The sequence below is a fragment of the Rhinolophus sinicus genome, linkage group LG06 (genome assembly GCF_036562045.2).
Source record: "Rhinolophus sinicus isolate RSC01 linkage group LG06, ASM3656204v1, whole genome shotgun sequence".
In the NCBI taxonomy this organism is placed as follows: domain Eukaryota; kingdom Metazoa; phylum Chordata; class Mammalia; order Chiroptera; family Rhinolophidae; genus Rhinolophus; species Rhinolophus sinicus.
In genome coordinates, this window is record NC_133756.1 from 11,256,698 (window position 1) to 11,277,981 (window position 21,284).

General features: G+C 48.2%; 1 protein-coding gene across 1 annotated transcript; it reads left to right on the forward strand.

The window, feature by feature from the left end:
- The first annotated feature begins 1,767 nt into the window (after positions 1-1,767).
- On the forward strand, positions 1,768-11,073 carry UTP11 (UTP11 small subunit processome component). Its single transcript, XM_019726579.2, has 8 exons — positions 1,768-1,933; positions 5,154-5,215; positions 6,397-6,499; positions 6,889-7,002; positions 7,810-7,903; positions 8,001-8,131; positions 9,998-10,108; positions 10,823-11,073. The coding sequence occupies exons 1-8, from the start codon at positions 1,871-1,873 to the stop codon at positions 10,904-10,906; spliced, it is 762 nt and encodes a 253-aa protein (XP_019582138.1). The 5' UTR covers positions 1,768-1,870; the 3' UTR covers positions 10,907-11,073.
- The last annotated feature ends 10,211 nt before the right edge of the window (positions 11,074-21,284 follow it).

Consider the following 21,284-nt stretch of genomic DNA (forward strand, 5'->3'; position numbering starts at 1 on the left):
AAAAGGTGGCCTTGGGTGATGACTGACAGGCCTCTCGTGGTTTCCTCTTGAGTACTGAATCACTCTCTGATGCTTGTAACCACAAGCCCTCCTTCCCCCAGTGAGAAAACTTCCTTCCTTCTTTGGGTATATTGCTCACCCTTACCCTTTGGACTGCCTAGAGCCCCTGCAGGCGGATTCCAGGGTTCTTTATCCCTTCCAGTGTGCAGAGCTGTCTTCTCCTGGGCGTACCCATTACTCAACGCCTTCTTCAAGGGAAGTGGCAGGAGTGACTGGGGCTGCCACCAGGTTACTCTGACTAATGGCTAGGCTTCTGAATCAAGAGGAGGCTGGAAAAGTGGGCATAGGCGAGATCATGAAGGGCTTTGTATTTCAATGGTTAAGTAACAAATGAGATGGAATTTTGTTAATGCATGTGGCCCTAGTTGGGCAAGACTCAGACTCAGAAAAAAACTTTTCACACTTCAGATCTCAGCTACTTTTAGGTTTTTTCATGCCCACTGGTCTATTGGACTTCCACTTCTGGGCACTGAAGAGAGGATTTCCCCAGAGCTCCTCAGCAGGAAGAGTGAGCCCTGTCGTGAGAAATGGATGCAATCACAGCTGAAATCTAGCTTTACATGGTGGAAAAGAAACCCAGTGCTTCTGGAGTGCTCTGCATTGCCCAACCCTCTCTCAATCCTTACATTTAGGTTTAGTAATAACAGTAATAGCTCCAAATTGAGAATTTGCTAAGGGGTGAACACAGCATTTTAAACATATTACAGCGGTACCTCGGTTTTCGAATGTGATCCGTTCCGGAAGACCATTTGAGTTCTGAAACGTTGGAAAACAGCCCACAGCTAAGCCTCAGGATCTTGCACTCAGTGGACACCGCGTGACATGTTCTACTTCCGAGGCGTGTTAAAAAAACCGAAGCATTTACTTCCGGGTTTATGGCGTTCGTAAACGGAAATGTTCACCAACGGAGACGTTAAAAAACAGAGGTATTGCTGTATTTCATTTAATCCTCACAACAATTCTGTATTACTGCCTCAATTTCACAGAGGAGGAGACCAAGGTTGAGTGAAGCTAACTTTTTCTTGGCTGGTAGCAGTTAGTATCAGAACACACCTCCATGGTTTATGGTTTATGGTACCATGTAAATGTACATGGTACTGCCTCTGACACTCCTGCTGTCAGCCAGCCATTCACTGAGGGTGTAAGGCTCAGAACTTTATAACTACTGCCATGATATCACTCCTGCATTCAGCTGTGAGTCCCTTGATGGCTCTTTGAGGCAAGCAGCGCATGCTATTATCCTTGTTTTATGGATGAGAAAAACGATGCTTATTAAAATCAAGCGACCTGTCAAAAGCCACGCAGCCAATGAATGGCAGAGCCAGACATGGTTTTAAGGTCCCCACTCTCTACAGAATGCTCTTTTCCTGTACACACAACATTCACACAGCTCCTAGTTTTAAATACACCGCGTAAATACAAGGGTAGCGCCCTAGTTAACTGCGCATGCGCAAACTCCACGCCCAGCTCGGCCTGCTGCAGTGCCAGCCACGTGTTCCCAGATGCCAACGCGGAGCGGAGCGCGAAGGCGAGATCTCGGTACACGTGGACAAGCAGACGAATAAGAACTGGCTCTTGCAGTCACGAGATTAGACGTGGGGAACTACTCTTCCCAGAAGCAGCCAGGAGCGGACGCCTTTGCTAGATGACGTATTTCCGGAAAAGCAGGCGCCGCATAGCCTGCGGAGAGGAAGTGGGCGGTCCTAAGCCTCTGGTGGCGTGACCTGTTTCCGGTAGGGTCAGTGGACGCGGCGGCTGAGGTGGTGTTGAACCGGCGTTGCCTACTGAGCTTTCCCAGGCGTGAGCAGACATGGCGGCGGCTTTTCGGAAAGCTGCCAAGTCCCGACAGCGGGAACACCGAGAGCGAAGCCAGGTAGGACCGCACAAGGTCCACGAGCGCTGGCCTGTGGCCCCCATGTGCTTCTCTGGCCCCAGCCCCCCCTCTGTGGGTGGGTCCTGGTCTCTTCTGTACGTAGATGCTGCGTGTAAATAAATGCACATATGTGCTGATGACGCCGGCGTGGCTGGGCGGAGCCTTGGGGCTCGGGGAGGAGGAGGGTTGTGGTCCTCTCTGGGAAGGGCACGGGCTGCTCCCCTTTTCTTGGGGATAATCAAAGCTTCCCTCAAGGTTTCAGTGAGGTAATTAAATGAGATGCTGTGTGTGAAGCTCTTGATCTCTGAACTTGACGTCAAAGCTCACATAGCTAGTAAGAGCCCCAGCGGGAACTGGCAGCCACATCTAAAGGTGCTCAGCTCTGTATGGGGGTTGTGACCCAAGAGATTGGTGTGATTAATACGGTATTGGGGACCCCTTCATAAGTTATATAAGTGTCTACTACACTGTACCCCTGAAACGAGCATAAAGTTGTATTGAATGTCAACTATAATTGAAAAAATACGGTATTGTGGGTTTTGTGGTCCATGAAGACCCGCCACATACGCTTTTTGTTTCTGTCTCACCCTGTAATGTTGGTGTTTTCCATCCCCATTAGACAAGTGAGGAAAGTGAGGTCCAGAGACCTAAATTGACTTGCCCACCCACAAATGCCAAAACCAGGCAGGATAAATAAGCCTGTGGAAGATGTATCTGTGTGGGGAGGTTGAATAGAAATTCGTTTAAAGTATGTAGATTCAATATATCTCTCTCACAGCTCTCGGGAATCACATCCAATCCGGAAAGGCCCTTGGAGATATCTGGTCCAGCTGCATTTTATAGATGCAGAAGAGAGGAAGAAGGATGTGTCTAAAGTTGTGTCGCCAACTGATGCCTCTTAACCACAGTTCAGTCTTCCTGCTTAATAGCATTTACCAGACATTTATTGTTCACTTGCAATGTGCTCTGTGGTGTGCTGGGAGCAGTGGTGTAATTTGCCACCATGCTTGCACCTACGTGTGGCCCTTTCTAAAAGTAATGATAGCTAGAAGTGTGTACTGTGTGCCAGAGCCAGACAAAGTGCAAAATGCTTTCCCCTCATTATCTCATTTAACTCTCAACAGTGTGTGGAAGTAGGTATTATTTTCTCACATTTGCAGATGGGGGAACTAAGGTTCAGATAAGTTAAGTAATTTGCCCAAAGACTTGCGCTGGCAAGCGGCAAAGCCAGGAAATCAGACCAAGTGTTTTGAAATCGGGCTACTAAAAGATGAATAAAGAGGCAACTTCACAAGAGGTGGCACATAAAAAATGCCAACTGAGGAATTGGAGTGGGAAGCGTAGAGGTGACAGAAGACGTGGTGCAGCTGTTGGACTTGGAAGGCAATGGTAATAGCTGTCACTTTTTGAGCACTGACTCTGCTGAGTACAGCCCAAGAGGCTGTACAAGGATTGTTTCATATAATCCTACAGCATTCCTATGAGGTGGGTGTTATCCTAATTTTATAAATGAGCAATCTGAGGCTTAAAGACAGTGAATAGTATGTCCAAAGTCATAGTTGTAAGTAGTTGGATTAGCACAGAAGACAGAGGGCTTTCGAGGCTGGCTGTGAGCATGACATGCCATGTCTGAAAAGGACTAGAGGGAGAGGTGCGGAGAAGGCCGTACTGGAAAGGTGGATAAACACATTGACAAAGCACTCCCAATTTGGGTAAAGTTTGGACTTTGATCCTATAGGTCCTTCACTGAGACAATGGGGAACTATCGAAGCTATTTTGTATGGAAGGGGGATGTGTGATTATGTGTGAACTATTTCAGATGCAGCGCCAGGTTTATTTCTATAATGCCAGTGCGCATTCAAGAGGACATGATCGCTTTCAAGATTTCTGCCTCGTGGTGTTGCTTTTTTGACCCTTGAGTTTTCTTTCTCCACGCTCTGTCAACCTCCCTTTGTGTGCTGTAATTAAAAATTACCAGGAGAGATTTTGGGTGTTATTTTAAATACTGACTGATTTATTGCATCACTGCAAGGATAAAAGATGAGAAAGGTGACTGTTACATTAAAAATCCCACCCAAGTTATCCAAATTCTTTTACAAGTCTAAACAGTAGAGAAGTGTATGTACTTCCTCCAAAGTCAAGATGATTCAGAGCAAAAAAGGATGCAGTGTAGTGGAGTGGGGAAGAGCACAGACCGTGGTCCCAGATAGAACGGGTTCTAGTTCTAGCTTTGCCATTTGCTAGTTCTGTGTTCTTGGGCAAGTTATTCTCTAAACCACATTCCCCTTTGGAAGATTGTGATAACCATTTCTTTGTCCACTTTAACCTACTTTCCATGATTGTTGTGGGGAATTAAATGAGATTGTATGTAATGAATTTATCAGATTGCTTTGTAATAGAGGAAGAGCTTAATAAATGTGACCTGTTATGATGATGTAGGCAAAATCATTTAGCACAGACCCTGACATATATTAAGTGCTCAACAATTGGTAGCTTGTGGAAAGATAATACCAAAACATAATTCTTCTACCTTCCGTGCTGTCCAAGTTCTGTGTCAGAGAAAGTATTTTCTGTCATACTTGGTGTTCTCCATACTTTTGTACCAAAAGTACAATAATAACAGTAAACATATGCTGGGCACCTGCTATGTGCCAAGCCATGTGCAGGCACTACCACTTACAGAGGCTCATTTAATCCTCACAATAACCACGAGAAGTAGGTATTATTATTCCCATTTTTTAGTTAGGAAGCAGCAGCTCAGAGAAGTTAAGTGACTTGCCCAAGGTCACAGATTGTTAAGAGGTAAAGCTTGGATTTGAATCCAATTCTCCAGACTCTAAATTTAGTTCCTTTACCACAGTTGCCTCCCTGTTACTATGTTTTCCCTTCATAGTATTTTATAAAACCTTGGATTAAGTTGGTAGTAATTTTAGTACAACTGGCAACTGCTTGCTTAGTGCCGAGTCATTGTTGCCTCTCTCTGTCCTTAATAGGCCAAGCCACCTACTATGGTGGTGCTCGTGACCTCTCTGGCACCATCCCTCTCATCCTTGGGCAGAGCCCAGTGAGGGGAGGGGAGGGAACAGGGTAGTGAGTTGGCTCCAAGGACATGGATTTACCGAGCACTCCAGAGGCTTGCTTGTTGCCATCAGGTGTCATGTTGATTTGGGTATGTGTTTGCTGAAGAAACTTAATACTTTTTTTTTCTTTTGTCTTCTAGCCCAGCTTTCGAAAACATCTGGGTCTGCTGGAGAAAAAGAAAGATTACAAACTTCGTGCAAAGTGAGTTCAGTCTTTCTGGTAGAGGTGCTGCCAAGAAAGCTTATAACTTCCCCACACTGCAGTTGAATTACTTGAGTGTCCGACAGGGGATAATTTCCTGCCATTGATAAAATGACCAAAGCTCTGGCAGCCTGTCACATACTTGTCTGTGACCCTAAACTTGTCTCTTTGTTTAGGCAGAGCATTATTTATGTAACTGTAGTTGCATTGTGATTTTTTTTTTTTGTTATGTTGCTCCAGATCATTTTCTCATAGTGGCTTTGATTTGCCCCTGCCTTGGTGTTTGAGCCAAAAGCTGAGTCTTTTCTCTCTCCCTTTTCTTGAAGTGCAAGATATGATCTAAAATTCTAGTTGTTGAGTCTCTTACATCACCATGTGTGTGGTGTGGAATGAGGAGATGTGAATGATGGATTCATGGGACTGAGCGTGGGTGATAATGAACTCTGAAAACATTTTATAAGACAATTATGCCCATTCTTCTCCTTTAGCACTTTATTGCAAAATACTTTATAATTATTTGTTAGCCATGCATGTCAGCTGAGGTCGTTTTTATGCTCTTGGTACAGATGGTGGGCGAGGTGTTTGGTTGCTCTGGGTCCCAGAGTTTTTAAGGCTAATAGTAATAACTGCGTGCTACTGTTGGGCCAAGCAGTGTTCTAGCAGAGTTATAATTTTTACACTCATTTATTCTTCCCAACAGCCTGCTAGGATACTATTATCATACCCATTTTACAGGTTAAATTGGGATATAGAATGGTTAACTGACTTTTCTAGGATTACTCAACCAGAAGTGGTGGAGACAAAGTTGAATCCAGACAGTCTGGCTCCAGAGTCCCCGATTCTAGTCACTATGCTGTGCTGCACTGTGTAGTTTCTTAATATTATTTGGTCAGTTGGTGCCCAGGCTTGCGTCAGAATCCTGTCTAAGGAGTTTTAATTTGTGCTTTGGTCCCTCCCTATAATGATATAAATGGTACTAAAAATGTATGTGAGATGGGGACAGTTAATGTCAGGTAGGATTGGGACTGGAGAGGACCTACAGAGACAGGAGCTCAATATCAGTGACAGTGGAGTGTGGATCAAATGTAGTTATTGCTTTGGCTTTTTTGAGTTTCATTTTCTGTGAACTTTAGATGCTTGTAAAGTTTGCTCATTGTGAGATTGTTTAACCTACTTTTTAGTGACTACCGGAAAAAGCAAGAATACCTCAGAGCTCTCCGGAAGAAAGCTCTTGAAAAAAATCCAGATGAATTCTATTATAAAATGACTCGGGTTAAACTCCAGGTGGGTGCCTAATGGATCATTTGGTGTTTTGAGCTCCAACTCAATAAAGAAAATAAGGATGGGGGGGTGGGGGGCGATGGAGAGAAAGAATCTTGGCCTTTACTTAGCCCTTTTCCAGTTGGTCCAGGTGCTCTTGGTCAGTATCCAAGGCAAAACTGTCCCATCAGGAGCAGCACATGTTTTTGCCCCTGACTCTGAATTGTCTTATGCCTAAAGCTGTTCTCAGAGTGGATGACTGGAGGTCATCTAAATTGACCATGCACCTTGGGGCGTAGTGCGTTGACTTGCAGATGGCTTTTGGTTATCTTTGTTCCAGCGATAAATTATGCCAACAACTTAGTAATGGTTTTAATTTAATAAGAAATATATCTTTTAAATTTGGATTTTAGGATGGAGTTCATGTTATTAAGGAGACTAAGGAAGAAGTAACTCCAGAACAGCTGAAACTGATGAGAACGCAGGATGTCAAATATATAGAAATGAAAAGGGTTGCAGAAGCTAAGGTAACAACTGAAACTGTTCTGAATATTTTTATGGCTTAAGAAGATAAATATAAATCCATCAATCTAAATTTAAAAATTGATTTCTTCTGGTGTTTGCAATTTTTCATTGGGGTACAGTGTGTTTCTCCAGGGCCCATCAGCTCCAAGTCGTCGTCCTTCAGTCTAGTTGTGGAGGGCGCAGCTCAGCTCCAAGTCCAGTTGCCATTGCGGGAACTGAACTGGCAACCTTGTTGAGAACTCGCGCTCTAACCAACTGAGCCATCCTGGCTGTCCCTCTGGAAGCTCAGCGGCAGCTCGTTGTCTTCAATCTAGTTGGGGAGGGCACAGCTCACTGGCCCATGTGGGGATCAAACTGGCAACCCTGTTGTTCAAAGCTAGTGCTCTAACCAACTGAGCCTTCTGGCCGCCCCTAGTGTTTGCGATCTTGAAATGTGCTTAATTGTGAAAAATGACTGAGAAGCATAGTGGAGTGGAAAGAGTTCCGTTTTTAAAATGAGACAGACTTAGGTTTGAATTCTGGTTCTGCCATTTATTAGCCCCAAGATTATGGACAAATTAACCTCTCTGAAGCTCTTTCCCTTATTTCTATCTCATAAGACAGGATTAAATGAGTTTTGGGGAATGCCAGCCCAGTCCCTGTCATGTGGTTGGTGCTTGATAAATTTTAGTGGTCCTTTCCTTTAAAAGAATGAAGCAAATTCTTTGCTCGCTGGTGATAATGATGTGAAATGCTTTGAACTTTTGCAAATTCATTTCTGATACCCTAGAAGAACCCAATATAAAATGAGACCATATTTTGTGTTCTAGAAAATTGAAAGACTAAAATCAGAGCTCCATCTGCTGGATTTCCAGGGGAAACAACAGAAGAAGCATGTGTTCTTTTTTGACACTAAAAAGGAAGGTATGAAATGTTTGCAGGTTCCTGGGACAGTCTAGCATATTCGTCTGTGTTGTTTGGTGTTAAGAGACAGTGCCTAAAGGATTGTCTTGACTTTTAGTTGAACAATTTGATATTGCAACTCACCTGCGAACAGCCCCAGAACTAGTGGACAGAGTCTTTAATAGACCCACGCTAGAGACCTTGCAGAAGGAGAAGGTGAAAGGAGTTACCCATCAGACTCGACTTAAGGTAATTTTCTCCATTTTTCTTTAGGTCTGAGTTTAGGAGAATCTAGATTCCATGTTTTTTTTTGTTGTTGTTTGTTTGGTTTTTTTGCCACTGCATTTAGTATAATAATTTGTGGAAAACTCATCAAGTTCCCTTAGAAAAGTAGGAGGGTTGATGATAAGGGTGGGAGTGAAGGAACAGTCCTTGGTTTCTAAGATTGGTGGATGGGTCGCATAATGGTCAGCAGCTTAGGTTTTGGCCTTTTGATCTGCATTTGACCCTGGGCTTTGTGCTTTTAATGCTTGCAACTGATGCCAGCAATTTTACAGTGCAGAAAAAGGAGGGCACTGAAGATAAAGGATTTGGTATACTTTGATATTGAAACTTTAGCAGCAAATACACATCAAAAATTCTTTCGTGTTATGCATTTGTAACCAAAATTTTGTTGACTTCCTGTGTTTTCCATCACTGTAACTGGGTTTGTGTAGAAGACATGCTTTTTGTCAAAGCCTTCTGGAGTTGAACTCTCACTTCTGACTGATTCATTTTAAAAAATGCTGTCAATGTGTTTCAGTCAGACAGCTGTTCTGTTTTGATTTGAATCATTTACACTACATCAGCTTTGCTTCCAATGTTTAATTTCACAGCAGTTTCTCTCACTCAGAGGCAGCTAAACTTGCTTTAGTTATATAAATACCCCTAATTAGTTTGACTATATTGGGTAATCCCATAAATTTGACAGTCTGTGCAATAAAGTGAAAACAAAAGCTGTCTGAAACCACTGCTGTGAGACTATGCTAGAATCAGGGAATTGTTTAAGTCTGAGGCCCAGTAATATTCCGCTGTATGTAGATAACACTTCTAGTTGAGGAGCTGGCTGACTAGTGTTCACGTGATAACCCTGTTTGTCAATTACTTGCTTTTTTCAGTTTGCTATGTCACTGACACTTTTCAAGTATTATGGTAGTCCCTAAAGAGATGAGTGTTCCAAATGCCTGTGTAGAATAATTCACCAACATATCTTTTGAGAAGTTGGGAAGGTTTGGCTTTTGCCGTTTTTGTCTAGCATTGTTACTTTTTTCGATTGTTTTGTTTAGAGCAAAACCATTTTTATTAAGCGACCACTGGTGGGTGGATTGCAAAGGAATTTTCAGTCTAACTTGGAGGGAGTGGGCAATCCATGAATGGGCTTTAGGAAGTCTATGAATGCTTTCTTCCCCCACTGGAATTTTGAGTAAATAGGTATATATATGTGTACAAATTTAGATCATTTAGTTCTGTCTATCTCAACTGGGGTTCCATGAGAGAATAAGCCCTATAAATTTGTACAGACACATGTACATTTATTTTAAGAAAGAATCCAAAGCTTTTGTCAGTTTCTCAGAGGTTTACAATTCCCCCAAATTTAAGGACCACTGGTCTTATTTGAGGAGTCGTCAGCAGTGAGAGTTCTTAGGTCAGCCTCTGCTGAAAAAGTCCTGCTCTCTGAGATCTGCGGTCCTCAGACACTGCATACTGCCTGGTGCCCTTCTCTATTCACTTTTGTGCAGGGTTTCCAGTACTAGTCCATTTTGGCATCACCTTAGGTAACCGGATGCTCACGCGGGGTTGGAGCAGCTTAGTGTAGTAGTGGAAAGATTCCTGAGACCCGCGTGACTCAGGACAGTCCTGACTCTGCTCGTAGTGCACCGTGTGTCCCTGGGCAAGTCTCCAGGCTTCCGTTCAGCTCCAGATTGTGGTGTTCCCAAAATGGACAGCTGTATAGTGTCTCGTTATGTCGATTCTGGAGTAAGAAAGGAGTTGATAAACTCCGTTTGGGTTTAAGAAACAGTTTCTTATTCATTTTTTTATCCTAAGTGTTTTATTGAAAATGTGTTTCTTCTGCAGCGGATAGCTAAAGAAAGGCAAAAGCAGTATAACTGCCTGACACAGCGGATTGAACGTGAGAAGAAATTGTTCGTTATTGCACAGAAAATTCAAACACGCAAAGATCTTCTGGTGAGGAGAGAGAGCCTTAGGCTTTCATTTTTTTCCCCCCCTTGTAAAGGTCTTAACCGAGACTGGATTTCAGCTGTGTGTAAATCTACCCCAGTGAAAATGTCTGCTCCTCAGGGGCAGTGGTTTGAGCCAGTGTCTGTTATTCTGACAGTGTTGAAATGTGCCTTGATTAAGAAGGTAATAAGAGCCTTATTAGTCCGTGCTTTGGAACAGCAAAGGGTGGGATCAGGTAGCATGTGAACTTTATAGCTTATGAGTAGCTATCTTTAACATTTAAACAGTTTAACAAAACAGTGCATGTCACTCATTGGTGTTTAAAAATAGGCAACATTGTGTAGTTAAATAACAGAGCTAAAGGATGGAAGATGCCCCTTTCATATGATGATTCCTCTAAATGTCAAATCTTCGGCTTTGCAGATCATTCAATTCTGCCTTTCTCAACTAGGGTTCTGGGCGAGAATAAGCCCTACCAAAGAAAATGATCCGAGTACCTTTCTTCTCAGTTTTTCCAAGAACTTCTTCACATTAGTATCATTGTAGATGCCCAGGGAGAAGGTGGTTTGTTGCATCTGGAAATTCCTCAGGGCTGGAGGGCTTTGTCTCTCCTGCACTTTGAGAAGGACTGAATTGGGGCTTTCTATAGGTAGTTTATGAACATTCCTATTTTATAAAACCCTCTCCTACTATTTACTGGTAATATTTTTACTCTTATAGGATAAAACTCGGAAGGTGAAGGTGAAGAAAGAAACAGTGAACTCCCCAGCTATTTATAGATTTCAGAGTCGTCGAAAACGTTGAAGTGTTATAGATAAGTTTTGTCATTCTGCGTGGAAAAGAATTATTTTTTTCCCCAGTAATTTTAAATTCCATTGGTCTAAATGACATGGTTTTCTTGTTTGTAACCATAGTTTATTGTAGATCTGACATTTGATATGAACAACATTAAAGCCCCTTCCCCCATCTTACTGTTTTTGGGTTGTGAAGTCAGTCTTATTTTTATATACTTACGTTTTTTTCATAATGAAAGTTATATAGTCTCATTACGGAAAATTTGGAAAATAAATTCATCCCTGATCCCAATGCTTGTTCAAGAACAATAAATAGTTATTGCTGGGAGCTGGGACAGTGTTGGTGAAGAGTACTGTGAGCATTCTGGTTTTTTCCTCCATTCTGTAAAGGTATGCATCGGATTTTGTGTATTTGTGTTTTGTAATTGTAATTATAGTAAACAATTTTATGGCTTAGTTTTTTCACTTAAATCATTAGCTCTTTTCCGTTTTGTTACAGCACTACATTTTAAAAAAACCATGTATATGCTTATAGTAAAAATTAAAAGAAATATTATTTTAATGTTAGCATAATGTTTTATCCAGTGGATAGGCTGATTTTACCCTCATTCATTCTATATTCATTGGATATTCAGGTGGCTTCATAAGTTAGCCAAGGAGGATTTTTCCCTCTTACCTTTTAAAGCTGTAGATAGAAATACTTGGAATTAGGGACCTCACAGGGGTACCTCTTTATTGATATCAGAAGCTCAAATCAGAACAAACCTGGCTGTGTTCTTGCCCTTTGCGTTCCTGGCCAACTCATGAATCCAAAGCTATAAATGGCTTGGGACAGACCTTCTTCACCCAGAAGCTATGGACCCCAGGGTGTGTGCAGCAGCTTGCTTCTCCTCCCAGAGTCTCACCCTTCCCTTCCCTGCCGGTATAGGGATGATAGGCCACAGCCGTCAGGACAGGGCTGAGCGTGCTCAGATCAAATGTGGGAGGAGCAGGGTTCTCGGAGGCTTGCTTACACCTTGTCCCCTGGAGGGAAAACAGCTGTGCGTGGATTTAAAGATAAAAAAAAAGTTAAAACTTAAGTTCCCCTTGCTGCTAGGTTCCTGTACAAAACCTAAAATGAAAGCCTGTTTTCGCATGGTGTACCCAATGGGATTCGGATCTGGCGGCCCTGGAAAACAGGAAAAAGGGGTAGGGGAATACAACCTAGCAGCTTTTGCCTTCGGGAAGGGCTTCCCACTCTATGTGTGAACGCCCTTCTGGGGAAGTGCTAAATAAATGTTGATAGTCTTGTGACATAGGGCTCTGGGGACAGTCTTGCCAGGGGAGGAGCTTACCACATGGGTGTTGGACAGAGGAGTGAGCAGACCAATGAGCACCGTTCCTGGGGCGAAACAGCTTGACCCCTGCTCTGGCTGTCCCTTGCCCCTGCTGGCTAGGAAGGTAGGAAGTTAGGAATGCCTTCTCCTTAAGTACATGCCCGCAAAAAGTTACACACACTCCATAGGCCCTCACAGTAATAGATGCACAAGGCACACACATACTACTACTCAGGCCTCCTAAACCCAGGGGCATGTGCATCTACATGTCCTCTGGTACACGGACACACCACCAGGGTTTCTCATACAGAGGTTACACTCCGGTGAGTCCTCACGTGATAGCTAGGTACACAGTGAGGCCTGAGGCATGTGCCAGGCCAGAAAGAGCAGGAAAGTCCAACCTCCGGGACGAGCGTAAGTGCCAGGCTGGAAGGAATCAGACCATCGGGCCTGGAATTTCTGTCACACAGGTCTGTCTCTGAAGTCCGAGGAGCCCAAGGGGAGAGATTGACTGCCCTTTGTGGTTAACCTGACAGATTCGAGCTTTGTGGAGCCTGCTGTCCTGCAAATAGGCCAGGGCCTTGATGCTCCCGTGTTCAGTGGGCCCTCAGACTCCTGACTGGTGGCTTGGGGAGACTATTGGTTCCTTAGGGTACAGCCCTCCTGGCCCAGGGTAGCCTCCTTTCCCGGCTGTGCTCCCTGGGTGACATGGAACGCTCCCCCTCACCCCTGCCCCCAGTCTCCACAGCGGAGAATCAACTGACCGAAGCAGGAGAGTGTCAAACCCTGGCTTTATTCTTGAATGAAACCTTTTTCTGACTTGAGAACTGACTCCTGGCTACAGGGTGGAAAAGGCCCAGTAGGTGGAGCTGCCGCCCCTTCGCTGGGGTTGGTTTTCAGATGCTGCTGTCCACCCACTACCACACTTGGCTTCTGTCTGAAGCATCCTGTATTCTGTGGGTGCTCAGTATGTGTTTGATTATTGGATTTAATGCTATGCGGGGAGCTCTCATTAGAAAAGATTTTCTCCCGCCTCTGCTCCTCCAGCGAGAGGTTAGTGTCACCCCAAGACAAGGACCAGGCAGGAAAGGATTTGCCCATTTCTAGTGAGGACCATGGAGGAAACGTCTCGGAGGCCCAGGTTGTCCAAGACGTGGTCAGGGTCTCCCCGTGTGCAGTGCTGAGTGTTTGTTTATAGCTGGCTATGAGGCTGTGAGCAATTAGAGCTTCACGCCCTCTGGCAGGGAAGGCAGCCAGCAGACACAGACTTGCTCTGCCTACCTGTGGAGGCCGGTGAGGCCAGGTCCTGTTGGGACTTGAGCGTGAGGTAAGTGGGTGTATGGTGCTGGCCTCCCTTCCTCCTGAGTTCTCCCAGCACGTCAGTTCACAGAGCCTGTGCCCAGGGTGCTGGGGAAGGGCGGGCCACAGCTTGGGTGGGAGTCCTGGCCCAAAGCCCCAGGTGAGTGGAGGAATTGGGGTGGGGGGACCTGAATACCATTTTGGGGCTGAGCTGGCAGGTTTCTTGGACTTGTGCAGCTGCCTCCTGGGGTCACAGGGTATGTTCGCTCTTGCCAGCCAGGTTATGGGGCCTCCCTGCTGGCAGGGCTCCCATCCAGCATCATGGGTCTGTCTCAGCAGAAAGTGCCAGGAAGGATCAGAGCGAAGCTATGAAACTCCAAGAGGCAGAGCTTCCTTTCCCAAGCCCACCACTTAGGAGTTAAGAGGCCCAGGAGGCTGCCCAGTTCATGCTTCTGCTTGTTCTTTCCTAAACTGCTCTGGTCAAAGGAACGAAATCTCTTCTGCTTCTTCACACTCTATGAGCCCTCTCCCTGTTCCTTATTCCTGGATCCATCATCATTACCTTTGGGAAGTGCTGTAGAATCTGTCTCTCTCCTAACTGAAGATGCAGATTGTACCTAGTGCTCCCTGTCTTCTTACCTGCTTCACTCGATGACCCCTAGCAATGGCAATGGCTGAGTCTCCTCTCGTGGGAGGGGAGCAAGCTGCTCGGAATTGGGGCCGTAGAACAGTCCTGGGCCTCCTGCTTAGGTGGGTGGTAGTCGGCGCTGGCCCAGAGCAGAGCAAGGGCCTTGCTATTTCTAGGCAAGAGGAGTGTATCTGGGGACGTGCTGCTGTTTGGGGTGAAGAAGAGGGTGGGAAGGAAGCCCTTTCCTTTCCTCCTGTCGTCTGTCACCTGATGGCCATGCTCAGATCATAAGTGTTAATGAAACTGTGGTGCCCCGGAGGCACTTGGGCAGCCCCCCCTGCTCTGAATCAGCCTGACTCATTTACAGCTTTCTCCCAGTTACCCCAAAGGCTCTGAGGTGACAAATGGGGGGGATGTTGGTTTCAGGTTTCATGTTTTCACATTACTGGGTGGAAAAAAAACACACAAAAAACCCTTTCCAGACCAAAAAACCAGCTTCTACAGCAGAAACAACATGTCCTGAGAGCACTGAAAATTTCCCCGTCCTCTCTCCCCAGCTGCTCAGCAACAGAGACCCGTGCAGAAGGGGTTAAGAGGAGGAGGTTGGAACCAGGCTGAATAGCGAACTGGGGACAGCCCCTCTGGAGGTGGCAGCACTTGCCTTCCTGCTTAAAGGCAGAGGAGGACCTTTGTAGGGTGCTCTAACTGTGGTCTCCAGTGGCCAGCAATGGCTTGCCAGGGGTCTGGGACAGTCAGCTGAGGATGGGTGGGGGCCAGGGAAGGAAGCCACCATCTCGCATCTAGCTAATTTGATCCCAGGAGGTTGGGGGCAAATGTCCCTCCCTCAGAGAGGGCTCTTTAGGGTGGAGTGGTAGGTGGGAAGGTGCGGGGTCCATCTGGCACATGGAGTGGGGGGTGCCATCCCCTCCTGTTACTGGCTGGTAGCATGATAGCCCCCCCACCCCCCACAGGGGCAGATGGCCTCCATGGCAGATGGAGACTAGGCCGCCAGTGGCTGGATGAGCTTTCTAGTCTCAGCCTGGCCTCCCTGGGTAATGAGAATCCAGAGGGGTAGTGACAGGTCCGTCCGTGTGCGTGCGTGTGCGTGTGTGCGTGTGTGTGTGTGTGTGTGTGTGTGTGTGTGTTGGGAATGGAGTCCTGGCCTTGTCGGGCCATTCTAGGGGAGAAATAAAGAAGGAACCCCAGATGGAGTCAGCGGATCCTGGGGACACACCTAAGTTTTCATGTAGGGGTGACAGGTGCTCAGGGCCCTAGCACTGCCCACCTGCCTGGGCCCCTGAAGCTGCCCCAGTTAGTTCTTGAGCGAAGCCGATAGTCCCCGGGGTGGGAGTCTCTGTGGCAGCAGGAGCCCGGTGAGCTCGATGCAGACCTCCTGCCAGGTCCCTGGAGCTCAGGGCCTGGGCAGCAGCTCCTCCCGGAGGACGCTCCGTTTATTATGCGCTTGTGCTCCCTCACTGTGCAGGCAGGCAGCGGCCTTCATTAGCGGAGGAGCTGGGGTCTGTTTTGGCTGCCTCATCAGCATCAGTGAACTGCGTCCCTGCGAGATTTGATACAATTTAATTAACCTAATTAAAAGCTCTGATTGCAGAGATGATTGGGGTAGCGCCAGCAGCGACTGCATATTTATAATGAGCTGCAAGGTGTGGGACCGCAGCCAAACGCCACGCATCCTAATGAGCGGGAGCCGGGAGCCAGGAGCCAGGGAGCGGGAGAGGGAACGTTTATTTTTGGCAATAATGCCCAGTTCCTCCCTGCCAGAGAGTCAGACCCAGGGAGCAGAGACAGAGCTGCCCGTCGAGTTCTTCTGAGCAAGGTGGAAGCAGGAATGTGTGCGTGCCCCCCACGCATTCTTGTGCCTTTGGACAGTCACACGAATGCACAGTGTCCGCGTTCTCTCCTGCAGAGTGGGGGCCGGGACCCCAGCAATGCACTTTTCCTGCCCCTCTCCATGTCTGGGAGTCAGAGGCTGCCTTGTGAACTATGAGCCCTGATATGGGGAAAGAGCCCAGCAGAACCATCTTGATTTCAAGACTTCCGGATTTCTGGGCTGTTCTCTCAGATTTGCCAAGGAAGATCAGACTCTGACAGGATTCGGCTGAAAAGCTGGGTAAGGGTCAGAAAAAGGGTCTGCATGTCCAAGGGACCCTACTGAGTCTCCTGGGCCTGGAGCAGACAGGAGAAATGGGTGATGACTTCCCACTCATCCTGGAGCCCCATCTCCTCCCTGTCTTCTGAGGACCTGCCCAGTGAGGGCCACCTCCCTAGGACTCCTCTCCTCTCCCACTGCCTCTGTCTGGGGAGTCTTGGTTTGTCTGACTCAGCGTTTCCGCTGTAAATCACATCTAATAATAACGAGAGTGAGAGCTGTGGCAGAGATGCTGTGGGTGAATGGGGCACCGGTGAGAAGGGGCACGCTGCTCAGGTGCAGAGGGGTGTCAGGTGGGGAGGGAGATCTGGGGTGGCAGGAACGAGGGCTGGGCTCTGGAAGCCACTGTCAGGCCTTGGGGGAAGAAGGTGGGAGCAGCCCCCCCCTCACTGAATGTAGCTTGTGTAGGTCATGAGCTCAGCTGAGCTGGCCCAGCCCCCCAATGCTCTGAGTGCTGCCAGGACAAGATGAGATTTGTCCCCAGCCCACCTTGCAGAGCTGCAGCTGTTTAGCTCCCTTATCAATCTTCTCCGTGGGTTTAATCATCTCTCTGTCATCCTGCTGGGGCAGCCCTCTCCTTACTGGAGCCCCGGCTTTTCTCCAATCCTCCTCCCCCAGACGCAACCATCTTTCCCCACCTGACTTCCCTTGTAGGAGACAGAGGGTGGGTTAGGCTGGCTTTGCCCCATGTTTAGTCCTAGTGGCGGGGGGTCGGAGGGGTGGAGGTCCTCCCTGTTTTTGCAAGGAGTAAATATCGATTAAGGACGGGTAGAGGTGGCACTGGCAGAGAATTTGCCCTAGATGACTCCCCAAGATCTTTGACTCCACCCTAGGCTGGATAGGACAGGACCTAGAGGTTGGCTATGACAGCCTTCCTCCCAGTTCCAGGAGGTTCTGGTGTAGGTGCATTATCCATCCCTTCCTTCTTCCTCCCTTCTGCCAGCCCCTTGGGAACTGTGTCCACCCATGACCATCTAGCCAGCCAGCTCTGGCCTCCTTCCCTGGGTGGGTCCTGTGGGTCCAGGGGCCCGTGGGCAGGAACCACAAGCCCACAGCTTTGCATGCATCTTGGGAAAGAAGATGCCCAGGAGTCAATAGAGCCTGTGTTGTGGTCCAGGCTGGGAGCCAAGGTGCAAGGGGGTCTGGGTCCCATCCCAGTGCTGACGTGCAAGCTGACCTTCAGGGCAACTCTTCGGCCCTCTCCTCTTTGCTCTCTTTCCCCTCCAGAGCCCTTGGGGAATGGGCAGGAGGGCGTGGCATGGGGTGGCCTATGTGCCCCTCAGAGGGGACATGAGAAAGAGGGTCCTTCCTCCCTCTGCTCCTACCACAGGCACTCTCAGTGCGGTGGAAAGCCACTCCTTCCCATTTCTCAGAGGCGATGGAAAGTCCCAAAGAGGTTTAGGATCGAGCTGAGCATCACCCAGTTTGTCTTCAAGGTGGGGCTGAAAGACCCCCTCAGAGGGTCCCCTTAGGAGGGACCACAGGTTCTGGAGGAACACCGACTAGCTTTGGGCTGGAGGGGGCTTGTTCCCTTCAGCATAAGGCAGGGCTCTGGAGGACAATGGCGTGTTGATGAAGCTTTGGTCTTGGTCTCACATGACCCGATGGGGGTGGATGGACCACACGTGGCTGAGCTGCCTGGGCTGACCTTTGGTCGCTGGCTGGGGAAGAGAGGAAACCATGAAGCTCTCCTGCCCACTCAGTGCCCTGGGCAGCCTGCCACCACCACTCCAGAAACTGCCCTCTGGGCACACACCCTCTGTCTTCACCTACCTTCTTTACTCCTTCTCTTCCCGTTCTCTTTGCTTCGCTGTGTGTGTGTGTGTGTGTGTGTGTGTGTGTGTGTGTATTTGTAAGCATGTATGTGTGAGTGTGAGAAAGGAGGCACCCAGAAGATGAAGGACAGTAAGAGAAGAAACTCCCTCTATGGGTTCTTTCCAGTCAAGGATGAACCTAGTTTCTCCCATCGGGGGGAGAACACCAGGGTACGGCCAAAGTACATGTGCATGTGTGTCTGTGTGTGTTCATGGGCAGGAGTGGCCACATGTGCACATGTATGTAGAGAGACATGCCTCCTACCCTGCCTTGTCCTATTGACCTATGCCCTCCTCTGGTGGGAAGGGGTGACTTCTGTGGTCACATCTTCCAGCTTGGGCTGGAGCCACACCCCCCTCTCTGGCACAGGGCCAGAGTGTCACTTTCAAAAGGAAAAAAGAAGACTTTTTTTGGGTTGTGTAATTATTGTAATCAATTGAATTAACTAAAAATTACCGTTCAGTGAGGAAGCAAGGCACATGTGCGGGCATGCAGACATGATGGCTGTTATACACAGACACAGGTACACAGAGGGCAAGTCAAAATACAGAGAGACAGCGAATATACTCGTAGGCACACCTGTGATTTGTAAAGGGGGTTATTCGTTCTTCCTCCTCTTCCTCAACAAGATGGTAAGGTGATACTGCAAAGAGGGTTATTTCAAGAGAATCTTTCCCTAAAATTTCCTAGGGGTTGAGGGTTAGGGCCTCTGAGATGAGGCAAGCTGATGCAAATAACTTCTTTTTTCTTTTTTAAAGATTTTATTGGGAAAGGGGAACAGGACTTTATTGGGGGACAGTGTGTACTTCCAAGTCTTTTTCCAAGTCAAGTTGTTGTCCTTTCAGTCTTAGTTGTGGAGGACGCAGCTCAGCTCCAGGTCCAGTTGCTGTTGCTAGTTGCAGGGGGCTCAGCCCACCATCCCTTGCGGGAGTCCAACCGGCAACCTTGTGGTTGAGAGGATGCGCTCCAACCAACTGAGCCATCTGGGAGCTCAGCGGCAGCTCAGCTCAAGATGCTGTGTTCAATCTTAGTTGCAGAGGGCACTGCCCACCATCCCTTGCAGGACTTGAGGAATTGAACTGGCAACCTTGTGGTTGAGAGCCCACTGGCCCATGTGGGAATCGAACTGGCAGCCTTTGGAGTTAGGAGCATGGAGCTCCAACCGCCTGAACCACCGGGCGGGCCCTGCAAATGACTTCTTGATACAGCAGTTTGAAAGGGAACTCATGGCCTGACTGTCACATAACATTTCAAACATTGTGTGAAGATTTTTAATGCGTTCTCCTTTCACTCGGGCTAGGCCACACCCTCTTGGTGGCCCAAGCAGTATGTGGAGGGAAGTTACATTCCCAGACCTGGGATTAGATGGGGGTGTGGTGTCCAGATGCTGGCTTGGGGACCCCTGGGGGTGAGAAGGGGACAGCATGTGTGCCCTTAGACTTAGTCTTCAGGCGTCTCTCAAATTAACAGCTTTGAGTGGTTTGACCAAGGAGTATTTTTGGACAATCACATCTCCTTTCCCTCCGTCCCTCTCCTACCACCCTTCCCCACATGTAGTCCTATTAATCCCAATGGACACTGGGATTGAGAGTATGGGAATAGTCCTTAGCACCGAGGCAGAAAGGACAGACCCTGGGGCGGGGACGGGGGCGGGGGCGGGGGTGGGGAAGGGCTGGGATGGAGGCTGAGGCTGAGGGTATAGCTAGGATTGAAAGTTGCAGCTGAGTTGAGCATGGACTAAAGTGGGGTTTTTGGAGGTTGGGTTGGCAGGGCATGTCTCTCAGTCTTGACAGGATTCTGAGAAGCCTATTTTTGGAGTCCAAGGCAGATGTTTTCCGCCAATGAAGAGAATGTTTGGTGTCTGTTGTCCCCTGGAAGCAGCGGGACAGTTCCCCTCCCCCTGCTCCCCTCAGCTGAGCAGAGTCATACATCACCAAGGGGCTGGGACTCCCTAGATGTATTGCCCTAATACGTCGCTATAGCAACCCCATTCTAATCCTGCATTATTCTAATGCAATCCCCCTCCCCACTGTGATGTATAGCTTGGGTCTCAGAGCTTCAAGGCCCCTTCTCTGAGTCTGCTCCTATTACCCCAGGGATGGGTGTGTTGGAAGCCAGCTTGGCTCCCTTGGGTCCTGTCTTGCTTCTCCTCACCCTGTGCATGGGATCCTTTGTGAGGCTGTGTGTGGAGGTGGGGTCTGGCCCATTGGCCCACCAGCCTGCCTTCCTAGAGAAGGGAAGCAGCAGGCCATGTGTCCTGGCCCTGGCACACGAGCGCCTGACGCACCGACCCACGCCAGCCTGCCCGGCCTGGGGACCTGAGGCCTTGGGGTTGGGGGCCAGGGCAGGACAATGGCTACATTCCGGCTGTCAGCCACAGGCCCTCATTGTTCCTGTGGACACTGCCTGCTTGAGGGCAGTGATTCTGGCCCTCACCCCGCAGGGGGCGTAGGATGCTCCCTGGACCACTCCCCCGGGGGACCATAGAAGGGTGATTCATGGGGTGGCCAGGGCAAAGCAAGCCCCAGCTGTGCCCAGATTCTAGGGGGCGGGAGGAGGAGGTGACTGAGGGTTGTTTGTGTCAGGAGAGGGAGGGTTGAATAGCTAGCAGACTCAGGGCCGTGGACATCACCACGTCATCTCCTACCCCTCCTCATGTGTGGGCTGGTCAGAGAGGGCCCATTGTCAGAGGGGCAGGCCCACCCAGGCTAGAAGGGAACTGAGAATCGAGAGGGGCCACCTCAGATGTGGGAGGATCCATCTACCATCCCTCACACTGTACTGGTGGGGAAATTGAGGTTTAGAGGATGGCAGGGACTTGCTCAAGGTCACACAGCTAGGAAGTGACAGGCCTGGGACCAGAACATTTCCCTATATCTCCCTGGTGCCAAGATGCTGCTGCCATTTTTGGTAGAAAAACTGCGTCCCAGTGGCGATCTGCAGCCTTAGCAGGGGTTGTGCTCGTAAGCTCCTTCCTCTCCCCCGTTTCCTTTGAAATCCTTCTAGTTCAGGTCAGCACCTGGCATCTCTGGAGTGAGAAGTTAGAGCTAAGGGGACTCCTAGGGCCATGTGGAGGCCACACTGACTACATCTTCCTGAAGGCTCTGAAGACGCGAGCAGGGCATGGAGGTTCCCAGTGCTCTGACAAGATTCACACATGCAA

Coding starts and splice junctions, on each gene's coding strand:
- UTP11 (XM_019726579.2), top strand. CDS start 1,871: ATGGCGGCGGCTTTTCGGAAAGCTGCCAAGTCCCGACAGCGGGAACAC. Junction 5,216..6,396: donor GATTACAAACTTCGTGCAAA/GTGAGTTCAGTC, acceptor CCTACTTTTTAG/TGACTACCGGAAAAAGCAAG. Junction 6,500..6,888: donor TGACTCGGGTTAAACTCCAG/GTGGGTGCCTAA, acceptor TTTGGATTTTAG/GATGGAGTTCATGTTATTAA.